The 21,206-nt window shown below is 46.3% G+C and overlaps 1 protein-coding gene across 2 annotated transcripts in view; it reads left to right on the top strand.

Annotated features, from left to right (window-relative positions):
* Positions 1 to 18,686, top strand: part of KAT7 (lysine acetyltransferase 7) — a 36,021-nt gene extending 17,335 nt beyond the window's left edge. For both annotated transcript variants that reach the window (XM_045889107.3, XM_045889106.3), the window contains 8 exons: positions 1,510 to 1,620; positions 3,755 to 3,946; positions 6,413 to 6,502; positions 6,722 to 6,862; positions 7,937 to 8,030; positions 10,195 to 10,341; positions 11,186 to 11,292; positions 12,076 to 18,686. In XM_045889107.3, the coding sequence (XP_045745063.1) occupies positions 1,510 to 1,620; positions 3,755 to 3,946; positions 6,413 to 6,502; positions 6,722 to 6,862; positions 7,937 to 8,030; positions 10,195 to 10,341; positions 11,186 to 11,292; positions 12,076 to 12,177 (984 nt within the window). In that variant the 3' untranslated portion in view covers positions 12,178 to 18,686. The remainder of the gene's footprint in view (positions 1 to 1,509; positions 1,621 to 3,754; positions 3,947 to 6,412; positions 6,503 to 6,721; positions 6,863 to 7,936; positions 8,031 to 10,194; positions 10,342 to 11,185; positions 11,293 to 12,075) is intronic.
* Positions 18,687 to 21,206: the final 2,520 nt, after the last annotated feature.

Raw genomic sequence — 21,206 nt, 5'->3', positions numbered from 1 at the left:
ACTAGAGGGGAGGGTTCTGGTAGTGGGCTGTCAGGTGCAAAGTTGTATGCTTCCCTCTGCCTTGTTCAGTGTTTTTATCTACAAACTGGGTAGACGTGGAATGAGTAACATGATAATAGCATTTATTGAGTGCTTATGTGCTTAGGCACTAGGCATGGTTATGTTGTTCCCACCATCTTTATGACAACTCTTTGTGATGGATGGTCTATTACCTGTTTCATAGATAAGAAAACAGAGGTTTTGAGAAGTAATTTGCCCAGAAATCATATGGGGGTAGAAAGAATGTCTGAAGTAAAAGCTGCTGAAATTTAGTTTATAAACATCTGCTTTCCAAAATTTGAGCTAGGTTATTTGGATCCAACTTTGCTGTTAAAAATGCTGGATAGGATATTTTTTTTAAGCTTAAAAAAATGTTTATGAAACTAGAAGAAATAACTTAATATTTAGAATCTGAATCTTAGATGACAGAGTCCAAATGCAAAAGATACCGGTCAGATGGGCCCAGAGGAACCTGAAGAAATTGTAATAGGGGTCAAGGTATTGGTGAATAGTTTTTTCATATGCTAATATATATGTGAATTCTATAATGTTCTCCCTGGGATGAGCCATCCACTCCACTTAACAACCATTATCTTCTATTCTATGGGTGGGAGGTGGAGTCTAGGGCAGAGTGGGAAGGGCTAGAATCAGAGGTTTAAAAAGGGAAGTGCTTCCTTTGTGGCCTTTCTTTCCGGTGCCAGGGTACTTGTCATGACTGCCATGGTGAGATTTAATACTTATTGAGAACTGGCTTATTTTTATGCTGCTGATTTTCTATGAGTATTGTCTCTTTCTTCTTGCTTAATATTTAGTACAGTGGTTTTTAAAGGGGCCAGCCTGTGTTTCCCATGCACTGGGGCTGGAGATCTCAGGCGAGACTTTCAGGCCTTGGGTGGACAGTGTCTTGGGCCCAGCGACTGCAGGGATAGAATTTAGCAAGGACCACTTAGTGCAGATACCCCTTCTTCATTGCAGCTTTTCCTTTCAGTCTAAAATCTCAGACTCTAAGTCTCAGAGATTTTGTGCTATTTGTTTTGCTTTGCTTTGAAATATGGGAGTATCCACCAAGGTTCCTTCCAGGTCTCAAGATTCTAGGAATTTGTAGTGCGTTTGGGTTTGTTATATTTTATTTATTTGTATTGTCATGCACATTTTCAGATGAAGAAATGGAGGCATAGAATTCTGACCCTCGAGGTGCTCATTTAGAGAGAGAAGAATGAAACTCCCTTTTGAAGGTGTAGGAGCATTTTCTTTACAGATTCACTAGGGTGGATAATGGTTGTTTTTGGCATTAACCTGGTAATAGTGTGTCTTATGCTCAGTCCCCAGTGCCTAGTATAATGCCTGGCATACAGTAGGCACTAAATAAATAGCTTCTAGTTGTGCTTGGCCCTCTGGTTGGCATTGACTGAAATGAAATAGATGAAGTTCTTAGAAGCAGAAAGAATCACGCTCTGGTTATTTTCCTAGGAACATAGACAGACCTATGGGAACACTCGGGAACCTCTCTTGGAAAACCTGACTAGCGAGTATGACTTGGATCTTTTCCGAAGAGCACAAGCCCGGGCTTCAGAGGATTTGGTGAGTATTAAAACCTTCAAGCTTGTGGACCACTTGTGAAGGGCTTGTACAATTGCCAAGAAAAGTGATCAGCAATCAGTTGATGGGAAATAAATGTCCTTTGGTCCTTTGCTGCATGAATCTCTTTCCCCTCCCCCAGCTATCCTTTTCAGGATGATCCTACTTCCCATTCATATTTAAAATTAATTTCCCCTCCTCCCTTCCTTTGCCTTGACCGTTTTTCCCTCTCCACCTCACCTCCCAGAAGGACCTGTTTGGTGGGAGTGTTGAAGCCGGTTTAGACAGTAGGTGCCCCTTGGTCTCAATTGGGCAATATGCAATTCTGAGAGCCTCTAGATTGGTGGCTAAGCCTCTCTTGTTCTCATAACACCACCACCCCCCCCCCGCCCAGGAACTAGCCTTTGCAGGGTTTCCTCAGCCCTCCAGTCTAGCTCTAAAAGAATTAAGAGAACAGTGAAGAAGAATAATGGAAAAGGCTGTGGTTGGTTGTTTTATAAAGGAAATTAATGTTTGACCAGCCACGTTTTATCTATGAAGCTGGTTTTCTGTTCTGGTTTTTATTTACGGTTAGTCTGACTTAGTTTTCGTACCCTAGGCAGAATTTTCAACAAGGTTGCTTTAAAAAAATTGTGGTACCTCTGATTTAACAGATTAAATGTGTTGAGGGAAATTTAGCTTGTAGAGTGATTATCCTCTTTACCCTTTTTTTTTTTTTTTTTTAATTATATTAAACACTTCATTCACAAATCCTCGACTTGTTGGAAACTTGGAGGAGGCAGGGTTTGGTAGCTGCTTTCTCCTGCTCTGGAGCAGAGCATTTCCTATCACAGCTCTCCACCTGGTTAGGCTTAAAAATTCTTCCTGTAGGGCGCCTGGGTGGCTCAGTTGTGTTAAGCTACTGCCTTCGGCTCGGGTCATGATCCTGGGGTTCCGGGATTGAGTCCTGCGTCGGGCTCCCTGCTTGGTGGGGAGTCTGCTTCTCCCTCTGACCCCACCGCCTCTTGTGCTCTCTCTCTCTCTCTCTCAAATAAATAAATAAAACTTTAAAAAAAAAAAATTTCTTCCTGTAGTCAGCTCCTAGCCACTGAGTAGAGATTGATACCCAAGAATACTTTCTACTTTATCTGGAGTTTAGATTACAGTATTAAAGCATTGTCCATGTTCCAAAAATATTTTTTCAGGGACCTGCGTTGAGAGGATGGCCCCATATACTTGTGGATTTATGTCACACAGATCCATACAGTTTTAGAAGTAGTAAAGCACATTCTAGATAATCTTTTCTGTTTGGTTTTAGAATGTTTTATAAGGGTGGGGCATTTGTATTTGTGATAGATTGCCTTTATAAAACAGTTTGGTGGGGCGCCTGGTGGCTCAGTCGTTAAGCGTCTGCCTCCGGCTCAGGTCATGATCCTAGGGTCCTGGGATCCAGCCTCGCATCGGGCTCCCTGCTCCGTGGGGAGCCTGCTTCTCCCTCTCCCACTCCCCCTGCTTGTGTTCCCTCTCTCGCTGTGTCTCTCTCTGTCAAATGAATAAGTAAAATCTTTAAAAAAAAAAAAAAAAAGAAGTTTGGTGTAGGCTGATTAAAAACAAAATTTTACCAAGGACTTGTTCTGAGGTTCTAGAGACGAGGCCCACACAGCATGGTAGGGAGCAGAGAAAAGCCACAGTCTGTTGAGACCTGTGTTTCCAGGCAGTGTAGATCGTGAGTTTTCTAGAAGCCATCTTGACTATCTGTGTCCAGGTAGGTACCCCTCTTTAGGGCAAGTTTCTCATGAGTTAGAAGGCAATTCTATTTTTTTTTTTTTTTAAAGATTTTATTTATTTATTTGACAGAGAGAGACACAGCGAGAGAGGGAACACAAGCAGGGGGAGTGGGAGAGGGAGAAGCAGGCTCCCCGCAGAGCAGGGAGCCCGATGTGGGACTCGATCCCAGGACCCTGGGATCATGACCTGAGCCGAAGGCAGTCGCTCAACCGACTGAGCCACCCAGGCGCCCGAAGGCAATTCTATTCCGAAGGCAATTCTATTTTTTCTCCTAGCCTAGCATGGTGGCATACAAACAAGCATACTAGAGGCTTTTTAAGAACAAAGATGATTGATTGTAATCCTCTTTCTGATTTCTTCTCTGCAATAGGAGAAGTTAAGGCTGCAAGGCCAAATCACAGAGGGGAGCAACATGATTAAAACAATTGCTTTTGGTCGTTATGAGCTTGATACTTGGTACCATTCTCCCTATCCCGAAGAATATGCACGCCTGGGACGTCTCTACATGTGCGAATTCTGTTTAAAGTACATGAAGAGCCAAACGATACTCCGCCGACACATGGTAAGCTGTCTGGGGTTCTCTGATCATGATGGTGATGAGCCAGAGGAGCTCTAGATGTTGACCTCTACCTGGATGACCTCCATCTCTAAGCCTTCCTCTCTCAGTGGTCCATAGTAATGGCACAAAGGCATTGGAAATGGAAAGCCACATTTCAGGGTGGGGAGGATTCAGCCTGTGGCCTGGCTGGTGCCATGTGGCACCCAAAGCAGCTGATGTCCCATAACCACATCCTGTCACACACATTGACTTGTCTTTTTTCTTGCTGCCTGCTCTTTGCCATTTCTCCTTGGGATAACAGTTACCTCTGCCCACAGTTTTTATGTGTCCCAAACTAGATAAAAGCAAGTAGACTTCATTAGATTGACTTCATTAGACAGGGCAAGGACAATGTGACGCACTTTGTATCCTTAGCAACCAGCGAGGGCAGGAAGTGCCCAGTAAATGTGTGTTGAATGAATGCGTATTTAAAGGAGACAACTTATGAAATTAACAAAATGGGTGCTTTGGTGCCTTCTCCCAAGTTTAGTGCTTTCTGGTTCCTGAACATTGTCCTTCCTATTCAAATAGGAAGAAAGATGTGACACTCATTTTATTGTTCATAAATATGCTCACTAGGTATTTTGTAGCTTTAAGTCATTTTTCATTTCCTAGCTGAAGAATGAAAAACTTGTCTTAAATAAGGGAATTTCTAGGAGCAGGGATGGGGAAGAGAGGAAGGAGCTTTTTGGGCAGGACACCTTCCTTTTCCTATTTCTGTCATCCCAGCGTAATTTGGCTCTAAGACCTTTTAGGGTGTCCCTCCTTCCATCCCCTTCCACCTTTATTTACCAGGTTTTCTGTATGCTGAACATCTACGGCCCAGGCTTTCCCAGAGTTCCTATCCTTCTACTCTTGTCCCCAGTTGGGTTGGGGAATAACTGCATTTTGTGTTCTCATCTCTGGAACCCATACTCTTGTAGTGTTGAGGCCCAGAACCGCCCCTGTGAATTCAGCCCTCCAGACTCCTGCACACTCGGCTTGACTCGGGGGGGAGAGCGACTGAGGGATGAAGGATCGGTGGGGCCGCTAGGCCACAGGGGTGAGGGTAGCAGAGGACTGGTCTCTGTGGTTGTGGACCATGGAAATAAACTAAAATCCGGTTTTCCTGTGTGAAAGTAAGGCTGGTATTTTTACTGATGTGAACTGCTTACTGTTTAGGTTTTACTTCTTCCTTTTTGTTTCTGGTTATTTAGTGGCATTAACCAATAAAATAGCCCGAAAGGGCAAGACACAATAGTAGGCGGGGAAAATAAACGGTTTGAATAAATCTGAGGGTCAAGTAAACGTTTTGAATATTTGAGGATCTGCATTACGGGAGGTACAAAAACTGATTTTCAGGAAATGAAAACCTGTGTTTTCGTCTACACTTCTGATTCCCATTGCTTCATGAGTAGTCGCTGAAATGGGCCACCTTTGGCCATTCGGCCAACAGTTGGGCTTGTTTCTAAACAATTGTTGTATTAGTTGGGTTATTGTGGGAAAGAGCCAGCATGAATAAACAGGTGGATATAGGAATAAGCCTAGGGGTGGAGCTTTCTTGAAGCAATTCCAGTTAGTATTTGGATTTACATGTGACAATTGGGGTGTGATTCTTGAGTTGACCAAAAGTCACAGTAAAACTTAGTAGAAAATGTTCCATATACATCTGCTTCCTAAATGATACTATTTAATGTATTTACATAAAACCTTGTAAGAATTCACGTATTTCCAGCAATGGCTGACTGGCTGCATTAAATCCTTTAGCAACTGAGGGTGAGGAAAGGGGTTCTTTGTGCCTCCTTGTGGCCAGATGCCCACCTATCCCTGCAGTTTCTTGCTTCTGAACCAGGCTGCCTTGCCTTTTTTTTTAAGCCACAGAAGGACTTGCTCATCTTCCTTATATAACAAAGGGAACGCTTTGGTAGGGGTTAGTCTTTATTGTCACGGGCCTGTTTTCTAATCTGGAGAAAAGACTAATGGTTATGTGGTAACAAAGTTTACGGGTGAAGGTGAACATCAAGTATTCCTACCTTTCCTTAGCAACTCTAAGCTGCTGGAAATAAGCTGCTTAAGAATTTCCTGTTGGCACAGGGTGTTTTAGAATCGAGGGTATTTTTTATTTATCTGGCTTTTACGTAGTAGATGATTTTAATCTCCTGGGTTGAAACAGGGCCAGAGTATGATCTAGAAAACTTGTCCTAAACTGCTATAAAAATACCATAAACACATTACTATTTGTTTTAGACTATGATTTTAGAAGCCGTTAATTGTTTTACTAAAAAAAAACCCCAAAAAACAAAAAAACAACTCTTGCCGTACATTCTCAAGTGTGTCCAGCTGTCTGTCACCTCCACTACCTAAATTTGACCTGTGATTCATTTTTCCTTTTGAGCAGCAGTCTTATTGGGGAAGGTTTGTTTCCCTGATACAAATTCCATTCTCTTGCAGGCTAAATGTGTGTGGAAACACCCACCTGGCGATGAGATCTATCGTAAAGGCTCCATCTCCGTGTTTGAAGTGGATGGCAAGAAAAACAAGGTAAGAAGGAGGTGTGGTGGTGGAGGGTGTATATTCACAGGTCTTGGAAGCAATTTATTCTGTCTCCATCTCCCCTTTGTAAAGAAGATAGGACTCTGCTGTGGACCAAAGCACACTTGCTGCCTCATCAACAATGATGATATGATCTTTAATTTTAGGCCTTTATCTGATAAATTTAAGAATCACTGGCCCATGCATGAATTCTGTCTCTGCTTCCAGATCTACTGCCAAAATCTGTGCCTGTTGGCCAAGCTTTTTCTGGACCATAAGACGTTATATTATGATGTGGAACCCTTCCTGTTTTATGTTATGACAGAAGCGGACAACACCGGCTGTCACCTGATTGGATATTTTTCCAAGGTCAGCAGGATCTGGAGATTAAGAAGCTACCTGCCCCAGCAGGGTGATTGATGTTGGCATTTGGGGACCCGGATCACTGACAGGAAGAGGCTGTACCCTGGGCAATGACAGCCCTTCCCTTAAGGGTTGGGGAGGAGGGTCGCAAAAATCCATGTATCAAAGATTGTTTAATGAAAGTTTGCAATTCTTTATTAAAAGCTTCTGGTTTATTCACTTCTGGACTTGTGGGTTAGAGCTACCTATTAATTAGCGTCCAAGGCCCTGCCTGCTAACCCTGAAGCCCACATTTTGTAGTCGAGCCAACGCTCCTAGCTTTGCCCTCTGTTATTAGCCTAAAACCAGGAATATATTCCTTTTGCCTGGTTTTCTAGCTGGGCTCATTCTGTGATAAGGCCACTGTGCCTTTGAAGGCTGAAGGCCAGGTTTTGCTTCTGACTTTTTATTAGGAACTTTATTGAAATCTAATTCACATGCCACACACTTGACTCATTTAAAGCGCATGACTCAGCGGTTTTGTACGGTCAGAGTGTAGTGCAGTAGTCACGCAGGCCCTCCGCTCCATTCTCCCTACCCCAGCAAGCACCCCCGGAGCAACACTGCCCATTTCCCCTCCACCAGTGTCAGCCCCATCTCTGTAAGTGTGCCTGTCCTGAGCGTTTTGTGTAAAGGGAACCGTACAGTATGTGATTTGATTGTTGACTCCCTTCCAGACTGGGGGCTTACTGTCGGGGATCCCTCTTTTCCAGTAGGCAGCCCCTTTTGATAGATTACATTTACAGAGGGTTGCCCTGACCAACTCAGCAGTCAGACCTTGCCCTGCTCTGTGACTAGAAGGAACTCAGTTAGCCCTCTTAAAATGAGACTGGTCTCTGAGCTAGGGAGAGCCTGGCATGGCTGGCTTCGGCCATCGTAGGAAACGGTGTGCACGGACCAGCTGTGAGCGTGACAGCCACTCCCTGGGACTGCTTAACCAGACCGTTTGCCAGCAGCCTTCTTTTGCGTTTGTGGGACTGCTGACACCTCGGGTTCCAAACCCTCCTGACGTGCTGTCATCTGTTTTGCTCTTGACTTTAGGAAAAGAATTCATTCCTCAACTACAACGTGTCGTGTATCCTCACCATGCCTCAGTACATGAGACAGGGCTATGGCAAGATGCTCATCGATTTCAGTAAGTGGGACTGCTCTGGCCTGGGCTCCGCGAGCTGCAGGGGCGACAGGAATGGTTGGGTCTCTGTAGTTCCCGGCGTGCAGCAGGTGAACGGCTATGTGGACAGAATCTGAATGTCCTTGGTCAGCCGGGTGTTACCTGGAATCTTCCGTGAATACAGGACTCAGTTGCTACCTGATAGTGGGGGAAATAGAGGATAGGAAAGAAAGCTCATGAGGATTATCCCCATTTGAGACTTAGGAACAGCACATACATGCATAAGGCTTCAAATCTATTCCTGGATTAGGGATTGGCAGTTTTGTAAGGACTTTTCTAGTGGCAATCCCTATACCTGATAGAGGCTTTGGGCTTCTTTAGTAGTGTATTCTGTATTTGGGAATTTGCCTCCTCGAATTTATTTGTAATCCCCAAATCAATACTCTTGTCACTTTTGCAGTCAGTTGTGGACATGCACACAGCAGCAAGAAGGAAGTCACCACATTTTCTCCGCTCTGGTCAAACAAGCAGGTGCCTTGTTTCGGCTCTCAGTGTAACCACATGTTTTTTTGCAGTCTGTTAGTGCCGTGCTTTTCATATTTTTGTGCATTTTGTTGCTGATTTTATTATTTTTAAGGATTTTATTTGAGAAACACAGCATGAGCAGGGCGGGCGGGGGGAAGTGGGAGGAGAAAGAGGGAGAAGGAGAAGAAGTAGGCTCCCCACTGAGCAGGGAGCTCGACGCTAGCCTGGATCCCACTGAGCTGAAGGTAGACAACTGACTGAGCCACCCAGGCACCCTTGTTGCTGATTTTAAATGGTCCCTAGGTGTAGCGCCGAAATGCCATCTACAAAGGCTGTGGGGTGTGTCTTACAGAGAAAATACCCGTATTAGGCTTCATTTAGGCATAGGTGATTGTACTGTTGGCCGGGAGTTCGATGCTAATGAGTCAACAATGTATATTTAAAAAGGCATTATTAAACAGAAACACAGAACAAGGTGACCATAACGATGGGTTGATGAAAATATGACCAGAGGCTTACAGAAACCTAACCCTGTTTCCCCTAGGAGCAGTGGTTCAGTGTTTGCTAATTTAGTGCTTGCCGTGACTTTGTAGAATGTAACTCCTATAAGTGATGAGAATCAACTGTATTTTGTTCAGTGTTCACTGTCCTATGAGATTTTAGTCAGAATTACAATTCTTAGAGTTAGCCTTCTAGCCCATCACTTCCCAGCTGTGGGAAGTGATGAAATCAGGAAGAGGCATAATCCATGGAGGAGGGGGCCCTATATCTTAGAACAGGTGACACCTATTTTATAAACTTGATTTTATGTAGATTTCTAAACATACATAACAAGTGTAGAATAGTTGGATAATAAAAGACCTTGTAACGTATGATTAGCGTTTCACGGCCAATCTTGTTTTACCTCCATTCTCAACCTCAATTACTTTCACATCTCTAAAAGATAAGCTCTATTTCACATTAAAAAAAATCCAAACCTCCCCAAATTCCTTAATAACCCTAAGTTATAGTATTCAAATTTCCCTGATTTTGTGATTTTTGTTCCTTTTAAAGAAAACACACATGTAATTATTTTACTTAGTTCCAAATAGAATTGATACATTGGGATTGATCAATGTGGCTTGTAAATCACTTTTAATCTGAAAGTTCCCACTCCGATCTCTTTCCTGTATTTCTTTCCTATTTATTTGTTGAAAGCATGTTAGTTTTCCACTAGCGTTTTGCGGAATGTGGATTTTGTGGACTGCATCCCCATAATATTTAACGTTAGTCGTTGAGATGTTAGAACCAGAGGCTTCAGGAGATTCAGTACTGAGATAATCTATTCTTAAAATCGAAAAATCTCAAAAAATATAAAAAGTGACATAATGAAATGGCTTCCCATCTCTGTTCCCAGCACACACCTACAGATTACCATTGTTATTAAAGTTTCTATCTTGTGAAACCTTCCAGAGTTTTCTTAACATCTGGTACAACTAAGTGCAAACACCCCATTCTTCCCCTTTGGCTTATCCCAAGGCAGCATGCTGTACAGCAGCCGCCCCGTATTGAATGTCCGACCCCTAGTTGGTACTGTGAAGCAGCCTGTCCTCAAGCCTTCCATGTTGACACAGTGGTGTTTGTGATTAGGATAAAATAGTGCCTGCATTTTGTTCCTCGGTAGGTTACTTACTTTCCAAAGTGGAAGAAAAAGTCGGTTCCCCGGAACGTCCCCTCTCCGACCTGGGGCTCATAAGCTATCGCAGTTACTGGAAAGAAGTGCTTCTCCGTTACCTGCATAATTTCCAAGGCAAAGAGATTTCTATCAAAGGTTGGTTTTTGGCTCTTTATGATAGTTGGTACCCAAGGTGTTAATGCCACTGAACATTCCAGCTTTTCTACTTGGCCCTGCTGTGCTTGGTAACCTGCAAAGAGAATATCCCTTCCGTGCTTCATCTGAATATGAGAACAGAAGGCCCACTGGATGCGGGCCACTGCAGAGACCCTCCGGAAAGTGCCTAAGGATTCCATAGCGTTTGGCCCTTTGGGAATGGCTATATGATTTTGGTTTTACAAACCTGGGGTGGTTAATACTTTAATTCTTTTTTTTTTTTTAAGATTTTATTTATTTATTTGACAGAGAGACAGTGAGAGAGGGAACACAAGCAGGGGGAGTGGGAGAGGGAGAAGCAGGCTTCCCACTGAGCAGAGAGCCCAATGCGGGGCTCGATCCCAGGACCCTGGGATCATGACCTGAGCGGAAGGCAGATGCTTAACGACTGAGCCACCCAGGCATCCCTAACACTTTAATTCTTAATGAAAGTCAAGAAGGAGGAAAAACGTGAATATTTTTTTTTCCAAGTCTTTTGGCAAACATAGGAGCTGATAAGACATGCCTGTATATTTATGTAAGGGTAGAAGAATTAGTCAAGTCTGTCTTTGACCTTGATTTCTATACAGGTCAGAGTGATTTCTTGCTGTAGTATTTCTCTTTTGTAGTTATTAGGACTGGTCAAATAAATGCTTGATAAGCTTTCTCTGAACAGGTTGGGTTAAGTATCAGATTTCAACCATCTGGGTTTCCTCTAAGCAAGGTGGGGGGCTTGGCTTGGTGGGGGTCGGTGAAGGTGGGGGTCTGCACTTTGGCCCGGTTCTCAGTAGCGCTTCTATTTCAGAAATTAGCCAGGAGACAGCTGTGAATCCTGTGGACATTGTCAGCACTCTGCAAGCCCTTCAGATGCTCAAGTACTGGAAAGGAAAACACCTAGTTTTAAAGAGACAGGTAAAGTTTTTGAAGTTTTTGTCAGCTGCTGGCTTAGTGCTAAATGTCTCTTGAGGCCTAGCAGAGCAAAATGGGGCCTTAATACCCGAAAAGCTGCCTTCTCTCCTTAAGGCAGTTTGCCTGCATGTACCTTTTTTTTTTTTTTTTTAAAGCGTGCAGTGATGCCTGTTAGGCTTCTTATCTTGTCCTTATCTGAAGCTTTTAGTAAGCTCCTGTCTCAAATTTGGATGACACAAGCAAAGGAGCTCAGTTAAGCAGCTTTGTGTCACACAGCACTTCTGATGATTTTCTTAGATTGGAGCAGAATCCTCATAAACTCCAGGGCTTGTGCACTTGTTTTCTTTTTTAAAGATATTTAAAAATATCTTTGTGGAAGTACACTTTAGAAAAAAAAAAAAGATCTATATCTGAGCATGGTGCCTGATGCTGGGTTTGATCTCACAACCCTGAGATCACCACCTGAGCCGAAACCAAGAGTCGGATGCCCAACCTACCAAGCTTCCCGGGTGCCCCTCATGCAAGTGCTTTTAAATTCTTTAAACAAATGGCATCTCAACTCATGCCCACTTTTAATTTGTTTTAGTTGATTCACGTATAAGGGAAGGTGAATGTTGAAGAATGATTTTAGTTCTTCCTGAGGACAGTTGGAAATGGTTTCTCTAGGAAAACATTTTCTAAATCAAAAGATAGTCTTTTATGCCTTTGGTGTATTATTACCATTAGTATATTAATAAAGACATTTTCGTTGAATGTAGAGTCATTTTTCCTATTGTTCTCCCGCAGGACCTGATTGACGAGTGGATAGCCAAAGAGGCCAAAAGATCCAACTCCAATAAAACCATGGATCCAAGCTGTTTAAAATGGACCCCTCCCAAGGGCACTTAAAGTGACCTGTTAACTCTGAGCCAGCGAACCCCAGCAGTAGGAATCCGTACCCTAGGGATCTGTCTGTCATTTCTGTTGCTCTTGTGATTGGCAAGTACAGTATCCTTTGGGAAGGCCATCCCCCTCAGGACTGTCCTGGCTCCGACCCTCGTGTTCACTGCAGACGCTGGTTCTGAGGAACTGTTGTTTCGGCCTCAGTGAGGTTGCCCGGATGGGATCTCTGTTAGACTTGAGAGCAGATCCCTTGTAGCACTGACCCAAGGTGTTCTGTTTGGTACTGTACCTGTCCAGTCACTGGTTCTCCTCATGTCCTCTAGCCCCATGAGGTTGTGTTGTGTCTTCTAAACTTTGTACTAGTGCTTCTTGCTGCCCGGTCACCAGACTTCCAAACCATGGTTTGCCACCACCAGGACCTTTCCAGTTACTCCTTACATGTGTTTTTTTTTGGAAGAGCAGGGAAGAGGTAACATTTCTGACTGTGTGTACTGGGAGGGGTCCATTCCCTTTGGATTTTATTTCACTTTGAGTTTTTCCGCCATTTTTATTGAAAGACCGGTTTTTGATCAGTGTCAAGCTGAGGAGAGACCAGTATTTTTTAAGACTCTCCCAGGGACTCGTCTTGGTAACTGCACATAATTTATCTGAATGAAATGGAGAGAATTGACAGGTGGTGATTCTGTACTTTGATTTGAGTTCACCAGTGGGCAGTGTGTTGGTGGAAGGAAACGAGTCCTTTTTGCCTCACCAGAAAGTGCCCAGCCCTAAGTGTTTTCCTCTCTTGTGACCCCCTGCCCCTTTTTACGTTTGCGGGGGCCAAACAATGTCCGGTGCTCCCTTTCATGCTGCATGCTAACCAGTTCGTAAGACTGCAGAGCCCTTTTCCCCGGTACCTGTCGCTCTGATCTGGCCCACCTGTACTTCTCTGCCTCAGTTGCATTGATTTTTGCCTGAACCACCACAGAGAAGTAGGAAATGATTGCACATCTCCTCTCAGCCCATGACTCAACAAGGCAGAGTGCGCCCCCCCCCCCCCCCCCCCCCAGCGTTTGCTTCTACAGTGCCTCACCCTCCCTTCCGGGACTGAAGTGCTCCTGCCCTTCCAAGAACTCCCATTTCCTTTTTGGGATTTGACACCCCCCCTCCCCCCGCCCCATTCTCTGCTCTCCTATTTTTGGTTTCAAGCAAAGGAAGAGCCGCTCCCTCTAATTTCTCTCCGGCCCATTATAACCCACTATCTTGGGGCAGCTTTGGATGTAGGACATGTGCTCCCCTTCCCAACTTGGTCTCCAACACTGCTGTCTTCGCGTGGAGCCCTTCCCACGGTCCCAACTCTGGTCATTTGTGCCTTTCTCTTGTCCTCTCTGTACACTACTTATACTCACTGTGGGTTGGGGGAGCCCCTTTTCAGCATGTCAGTGGCAGCTCCCCACCAGTTTCAGTGTCACTGTTAACGTTTATCCAAAAGCAACTTCACTGGGGGTTTTCTTAAGGGGTAAAGGTCTTTTACCGAAGCTAACCCTTCCCCACATGTGGTAGAATGTGCTGTTCTATATCTACTCCTCAATAAAGCATGTTCTCTGCTCAAGCCTGTTTCACTCAGGGGCTCTTCTTTAAGTCTGCGAAGGGCGCAGCCCACCTGCCATTAATAGTGAGCACACTGGGGGGTTATTTTCCCCGGCAGTGAGGTGACTGTTGAGGGATGTGGTTTGTGGCTGTGGGATTTTTTTTTTTCCTCTGATGCAGGCTATCTATAGAGGGAGTGATTACTCTGAACTTGTCTAGTTGGTGGGAAGAATTCTCTGCCTCGCTTGGTTGCCGCTAATGGGTATGCATAGTGATGACAAGTCAATATTACTCTTTTTTTTTTTTTTTAAAGCTGTATGCCCAATGTGGGACCCTAACTCAACCCCAAGATCAAGAGTTGCATGTTCCTCCAACCAAGCCAGCCTTGCGCCTCAGTGCTACTCATTCTTAAGCTCATTTTCCTGTGATTTCAAGGGCAAGGGCACCGGCAGGAAGTTAGGATAGATGGGGTACAGTGGATACTTGGGATGGGGTGGGGACAGGTTTATCTCTTCTCGTCTCCCAAGTTCATTTGCCAGTAGTGAACATTGTCCCCCCGCCCCCCAGTCATGGATTCTCCCAGCTTGAGAGGATTTCTGGAAGCTGCGTTGTCCTGCAGCATTTATCCAGTGCAGGCAAACAGGCCGGCACTTACTTGGATGCTGGAAGGTGTATTTGCTGGGGTGGTTTTGCTCAGCATAGTAGGGTTGAGAACCTATCCTGGTGGATAAACTAGGGATTCTCCTTTGTAAGGTTAGAGTCCTGTGTGCCACTTACTGGGGGTGGAGACTGGGTTGGAGAGAAGCTTGAGGTTACAGAAAGACCCTTTTTACACTGTTTGATATACACTCAAATCTCCCCATTCTAGATATTTGTAATGAAGGGAAATTCTGCTCCCTCACATTCTGAAAATACAAGGGTAGATGATAATGAACCATGCGAGTAGATGCTGAGGGTTCAGGGCACTTGAAGTTTTGTGCACTGTCGGGCCCCCAAGACTCCTGATTGCCACCCAACTTGCCTTACCAAAAAATAAAAAGATTTCTCTGGTTTAAATACCTCACAGGTATGGAAACAGAATTTACTTCCTTAGCAACTTTGTGTAAAACTGTCCCCTCCGACTCTAGCTGCATGAGAGCAAGTCCGCTGTTGGGCTCCTTCCTTAGCAGAGCAAGTGCAGAACTGTTCCTGGGTCCAGCTCCCGAAACCCTTTAAGAAGAAGCGCCCACTCTATCTGGAGGACGAAGGGAGCCCCGACGTGCTGGTTGCTTCCTATATGCTTGGCGCTGCCGGGTGCCTTCCTCCTGCCTCCTCTGACCCCCACGTCAGCCCCAGTGCAGGAGACATTCACACTGGTTTGGCAGGAGGAGACCGGGAGCCCAAGGTGACAGCAATGAGGGCAGAGAACTCCTTTTGGTCTCTCCAACTTGAGAACTTCCACCCTCCCCTCTACCATTTGCTTTCTCTACTTTTTTAGTTCCGTAATGATTAATCATCCTTTCCTTTTTAGTTAGGTTGCCTGGCTTTGGCCACAGGCCCCCATGCTTCTAGTGGCTTCCATTACAAGAAAAATAATGGAACTGGTGGAACCTTCAGATGAAAGAAGGGATTTTAATTGATCCTGTAAGTAGCATTTGGGGACCAGAGGCCCAGCAAGCAGCAACTGTTCCCCAATCTGACACTGCTGCTGATTTAGGAATAAGCTGTTCAGTAAGCACTGTCCCTTGACTGGTTTCCCTCCTCACCACACCTCTGTAAGGTGGGTATTCTCTGCCTCTTTCTCATTGGAAAGTTGGGGGCTTAGAGGTCTTGCCTCTGGGTTATGGAGCCCCAGCCCTGATTTTCTGATTCCAAACCCATTCCTAAAGCTGTCAGGAGGCCTCTGATGCTGTGTCTGTTCCCGTTTCTCACAAGGGGGAGTAGTGAGTCAAGTGATTGGTGACCATATGGTTTACCCTTTACGGGGTAAGAGGACACTTGACTTAGCTTTGTTTTGTCCTCCAGTTCTGGGCAGATTGCCTGCCTCGGCTTAAGAATGACCTCGAATGGAGTTGATGTGAAGGCAGTTGGTTCAGGTCGAGGTTGGGGCTACATGTGAAAGGCCAGTAGAAAAGACCACAGCTTGCTTGCAGTACACATTCCTTCTGGAATACAGAATGGAATGGAACACAACACATCTTAGAGGTATATTAGTGACTTCAAGCGTAATTCTAAACCTGCCTGCCTTTGTCTGAAGAGCAACTGCTAAGCCAAATGGCATTCCAGAAGCAGGGTTTGTGTGAGCCGTGCCAGGATCAAGCAGTGTAGCTCTCAGCAGCGATCCTTTCTACCTTTTTTCTCTTCTGACCTTATGAGAAGAATCTTAGAATTGGATCTTCTTGAACACACATGATGCAAATTTCTCTACAGTTCAGGAAATTGGACCTTTGAAGTCCATTCCTAGACTGGGGTCAAATAAGAAACCTTGGTTTGGGGCACCTGAGTGACTCAGTTGATTAAGTGGCTGCCTTTGGCTCAGGTCACGATCCCGGAGTCCCATGATCAGGTCCTGCGCGGGGCTCCCTGCGTGTGGGCACCACCCCCCTCCCGCCATTCTCAAGTGAATACATAAAATCTTTAAGAGAAGGAAAGAAAGAAACCTTGGTTCAAAACAGAAAGCCTCCTTGAGCAGGTATTAACTCTGCCTTCACTCACCCCAAGGCCCTAAACTGGCTGGCGTGTGCAGGCTCAAATAACAGGTCCCATTGAGTGAAGCAGTGACCACCAAGGGAGCAGGCCTGGCTCGCTGTGGCGCTGTTTCCTCCCATGCCTCACAAGTGCAGGTATATACAAAATGTGGCCCAGGGTTCTGCACGTTACTAGAATAAAGTGAAAACTCCTTTGCTAAACATGTGCTGTGTGCTAGGAATTCTGAAAACTCTTTTTGCTCTTTGCTGGGATCCTGGAATGCTAGTACTAGACCCATGGGTTTTTGCCCCAGAACTTTCTGCTACAGACTTTTATGACCTCGTCTTCCAGACTGTTTCCTGCTGCTGGGAGCACTATAATTGCCCACTTCCTTTGTGGCGTCTTCCAACAAAATGCCAATGCATGTCACCAAGAATGAAACAAAGGACTGCCCGGTGGTGACAAATGTCCCAGATGCTCGTACTTCTCTTCTGTCTTGTGCATTCCCTGTCCACGTGGGTCATGCTGCCACCACTTGGGGGCTGGGGGGCTCGTTTATTTGTGCACAGGAGTGGAGAAAATAACCTGCCTGTTGCGCAACATCAGCTCCGTAGCTCCTCCCAGATGTTCTCCGTGAGCTATAAACACCTTTTTCCTTGACAAGTCCGGTTCTTTCCAAGAAGCTGCTCTTTCTTAACCGGGTGCCCGTTTCTGGGAACAGCTCACTGTGTATTTATTCCGAAGTCATTAGAAACCTACACTCTTGTTTCACATACACACAAACCTGGTGTGGTAGATCATCTCCAGAGCTGACCACCAGCAATTTCTGCCATTTCTGGGTATGTGTTCTTCCAATAAGAGATTTTTCCTTCTTGAGTGTGGGCTGGACTTTTCATTATTTTGACTAATCGAACGTGGCAGAAGTAATGTTCTGGCAGCTTCCCCTTCGGCTGTTGGAAACCAGCAGAAATATTTCCAGACCAGAAGCTTGAGCTACCGTCAACGGTGAGGGCCGCATAAGAGAGACCACGCAGGGTAGGGCCAAGAAGCTGCAGCCTCTAGCACCCAAATGCCCGCCCCCTCCCAGCTGAGTGCAGCCTCAGCCGTGACCCCTGCTGCGGGAAGCCAAAGAAATGCAGCCGAGTCCTGCCAACCTCGGGAACTGCGAAAGACTGCTGTAAGCCATTCGTTGTTTTGGCACGGTTCGATACACAGCAGTGGGTAAATGCAGGAAGAGAACTTCTGAAATGAAAACGAATTTGGTTTGACCTCAGAGGTTCCGTCAGCCGATTGCCTGTGATTGGGAACCAGATGTGCCTGGCGAGGGCCGCCACCCTGTGTAACTCCAGGGGGCGCTATTCCTATTCCGTACAGTGGCACCCTGGGAGCCTGGGAGCCAGTTTGAGCCCTGTTTGGCCATTCAGCTTGTCTCGCTGTCAGTCAAATTGCTCCTGAAGTCCCTGCCTGGCCTGGGAATCTTAGCTACCTCCTTACAGAAGTGGATCAGGAAAAAGGAAGAATATCCTGCTCTTAAGACCTGGCTTGTCACTTCCCTGCTTATCCATGGGGCTTGGATTAAGGTCACAGATCCTGGCTTTCAAGTCTGTCCATAAACTGACTCAGCCTACGTAGCTTTCATCATTACCCGACACCTAGTCTCAAAATGCAACTGGATTAGTCTGTATCCCCTTTCCTGTTTTTACTGGGAAATCCACCACTTCAACAGCCCCCCCCCCCCCCCCGCACAATATATTGCATTGAACACAATAGTATGGGCAAAAAGGATACTGTAGTCGTATAAACTTGGAAGACAGTTAAAAAGTATCAGTATGTTTCTTGACATCAGAGCTGCTCAAAACCTCCTCCCTCTGGGGGTTTTCCTAGAGGGAAGACACAGTAACATTTCCTGAGAGACTGGTACACTGGAGGCTTATATTTGGGTTTCTTTCTTACCAGTTGAAAACGTCCAGGAATTCCTTGTGAAGTCTTAATTCTGCCCGGGACTTGTCTGTATGATTATGGATGGCATAGACCAAGTAAGGTGGGGAGGGGTTGGGTGTTTGGTGTGAAGGCACCTTGGCTCAAATCCTGGCTTTGCCATTTCCTGTGTAACTTGGAGCACGTGGCTTATCCTCATCTGCAGAGTGAGGACAGTGATTGTGAAGGGAAAATTGTCTTGCGGAATGCCTGATTTGTACACCAATACTCATTTGTACAAAAAAGATGTGGACCTTGCATTCTGGAGGAGACCGATATTAATACATATGATTTCTTTTTTTTTTTTTTTAAAGATTTTATTTATTTATTTGAGAGAGAGAGAATGAGAGAGAGCACATGAGAGGGGGGAGGGTCGGAGGGAGAAGCAGACTCCCTGCCGAGCAGGGAGCCCGATGCGGGACTCGATCCCGGGACTCCAGGATCATGACCTGAGCCGAAGGCAGTCGCTTAACCAACTGAGCCACCCAGGTGCCCAATACATATGATTTCTAATTGTGATCAGTGCCATGAAGGGAAAAGGACAAGGTGTGTGAGCAGAGCTAGAAGGAGCCCTGTCTGAGAAAGGGCCTTTATCCCGGGGCCTGAACAATGAGGAATTAGTCCAAGGAGGAGTGGAGGGATGGGGGCAGTGCTCAGACAGTGGGGAGTGCCTAGCTACAGACCCCAGTGTAAGCAGCCCCTTGCTGTGTGTGAGGGCCTGCGAGAAAGCCTGGCTTGGGTGTGTGGGGGGGGGGAGTGGGAAGAACCTGAGGACACAGGGCCTTGGAGGCCTTCAGGAGACTGTCAGGTTTATCCCAAGAAGCTGAATCATGGCCAGCAGGGGATGGCATGACCTGATTTCTCATTTTAAGAGGTCATGCTCCTGGTGGAGAATGGATGGGTCAGGTCTGGCAGTAAGATGGGAAGCAAGGAAGTCACTTGGGGCTGCCTCCCCCCGGGGAACGGCAGACTATGGTTTGTATTAACAGTGGTAGTGGAGGGGGGAAGGAATTTGAGATGGTTTTGGAGAGACCAAGAACTAGGGGATATATATTCCATGTGGGGAGCGGAGAGCGGAGGGTAATTCCCAGCAGCAGGGTACTTGGAGATGCCGTTGGTGGGGATGCCCACCACGGGGTGGGGAGTGGCTTTGGGGCAGTAGGTGAAGGGTTCGGCAGCGGGACGCGGTGAGTTTGAGAACTGCAGGATACACATTCCATAAGTGGTAGCTGCTATTATTTATTTCGGGTACTTGCATTAAGTATGGCTCTCTAGAGACAGAGACTCTCCAAGGACAGGAAGTATGAGTCTTGTCAAACACTCTCCAAGGACCTCTCAGGGGCCAAGCACCAGTGCTGGCACTGGGATAAAGATAAATCGGATGTGTCCGTGTATTTGGGAGAAACTGTGAATCAGAACATCTAATGTTAAGTGTTGTCATGGGGGAACGTGCAAGGGGCTTGGGGAACTCAGGAGGGAGTGAATGGGTAGTTCCCGGCTGGGGAAGGCGTTACAGAGATATTGACCTTGGAGTTAAGACTTGCCCAGAATGGCATGTGCAGAAACCAGAAGCTTGAGGGAACTTGGTGGGTTTGAGCAAGGAGAGCAAGGAGAGCAGGGCGTGGGCTTTGGACATCTCAGCTCCCCTGTGAGGTCATTAGGTTTTCAAGGACAAATGTGTCTCCCACTTCTTCAATCCTCCCAGTGCCATCTGAGTTCCTGGCAAAGTGCCCGCACAGAGAGGAAACTCACCAAATTTTTGGTGACCCCAGTTTCTCTTAAATGTCCCAAACTTCAAACACGAGAAGAAAATCTTCAATCTTCACGGATCCTTCAAGTTTGGCTATGACAGTGAACCGCCTCTTGGGCCCAGAGCACCAGGTGGGGTGAGTTGGGGAAGGCGCCGGGGGTGCCCCGGGAGTGAGGGGTTTGGGAATGTATGGAATAAGTGCGTTCACTGGGGGATTCTGTCGTGGTGTCTGGAGAGGGCGCACACCGCCCCCACCCCCGGGCGGCGCGCTGGGCCTGGGTAAGGTGGGAGAAGGAAGACCGGGGAGGCCTGAGATTTATTCAGGGCTCATGACAAACTGTCTGTCTTAACATAGAGGCTATTTCATTACAGGGCAAACAGGGATTTTGCTGGCTGTGCGGACACCTGGCCACTCCTTAGTGGTCTCTGCTGTTGCTAAAAGCTTCCCCGGCGCCCAGGTGAAGGGCATGCCTTCTCCTCCAGGGCCACTTCCTCTCCTTCTAAAACAGCCTGGCCACCCACTCCCAAAGGATCAGACGTCCCCCCAAAAAACGTCTAACCCATTCTTTGTGGAGAGAGGGACACAGAGGCTAAATGTTATGTAGCCTAGCAAATTCACTAATTGTCCTCTACTGCTGAGCCCACCCCACTCCCAGCTCGTTCCTTTACGCAGCCCTCCGTGCTCATGACCAGCTTTGCCCTCCACGATTTCATTCTGGCTGAGGTGCCTCTCTCTAAGCATCCTGGGGTTCTCTGCATCCTGCCCCATTAACCACAGGGACAGTGACAGTGGTCTCCCCATCAGACGGGGGGCTCCCTGAGGGCAGGAAGTGCTTCGTGCCCCTGGAGCTCTTCCCAGTGCTCAGAGCATGACTAACTGCCTGTGTCCCAAAAGCAAAGCAGTGAGTTGAAGGGCCACTTCATGCATGAGAATTGAGGAAGGACCTGGGACCCAATTCTCCAGGTCAGAAGACACAGGGATTTGGGGCGTTGAGATGAGGACTCTGAGTAGGGAGAAGGCGTCTGCTTTCAGGTGGGGGCTGTCCTCACCTGTGTCCCAAGCCTGTTTTCC

Source organism: Mirounga angustirostris, unplaced genomic scaffold, assembly GCF_029215605.1.
Source record: "Mirounga angustirostris isolate CCGP_5_RB_7025 unplaced genomic scaffold, mMirAng1.0.hap1 SCAF_17, whole genome shotgun sequence".
Classification (NCBI taxonomy): Eukaryota; Metazoa; Chordata; class Mammalia; order Carnivora; family Phocidae; genus Mirounga; species Mirounga angustirostris.
The sequence above is the reverse complement of the archived record's forward strand: the minus strand, read 5'-3'. Positions and strand labels throughout refer to the sequence as shown.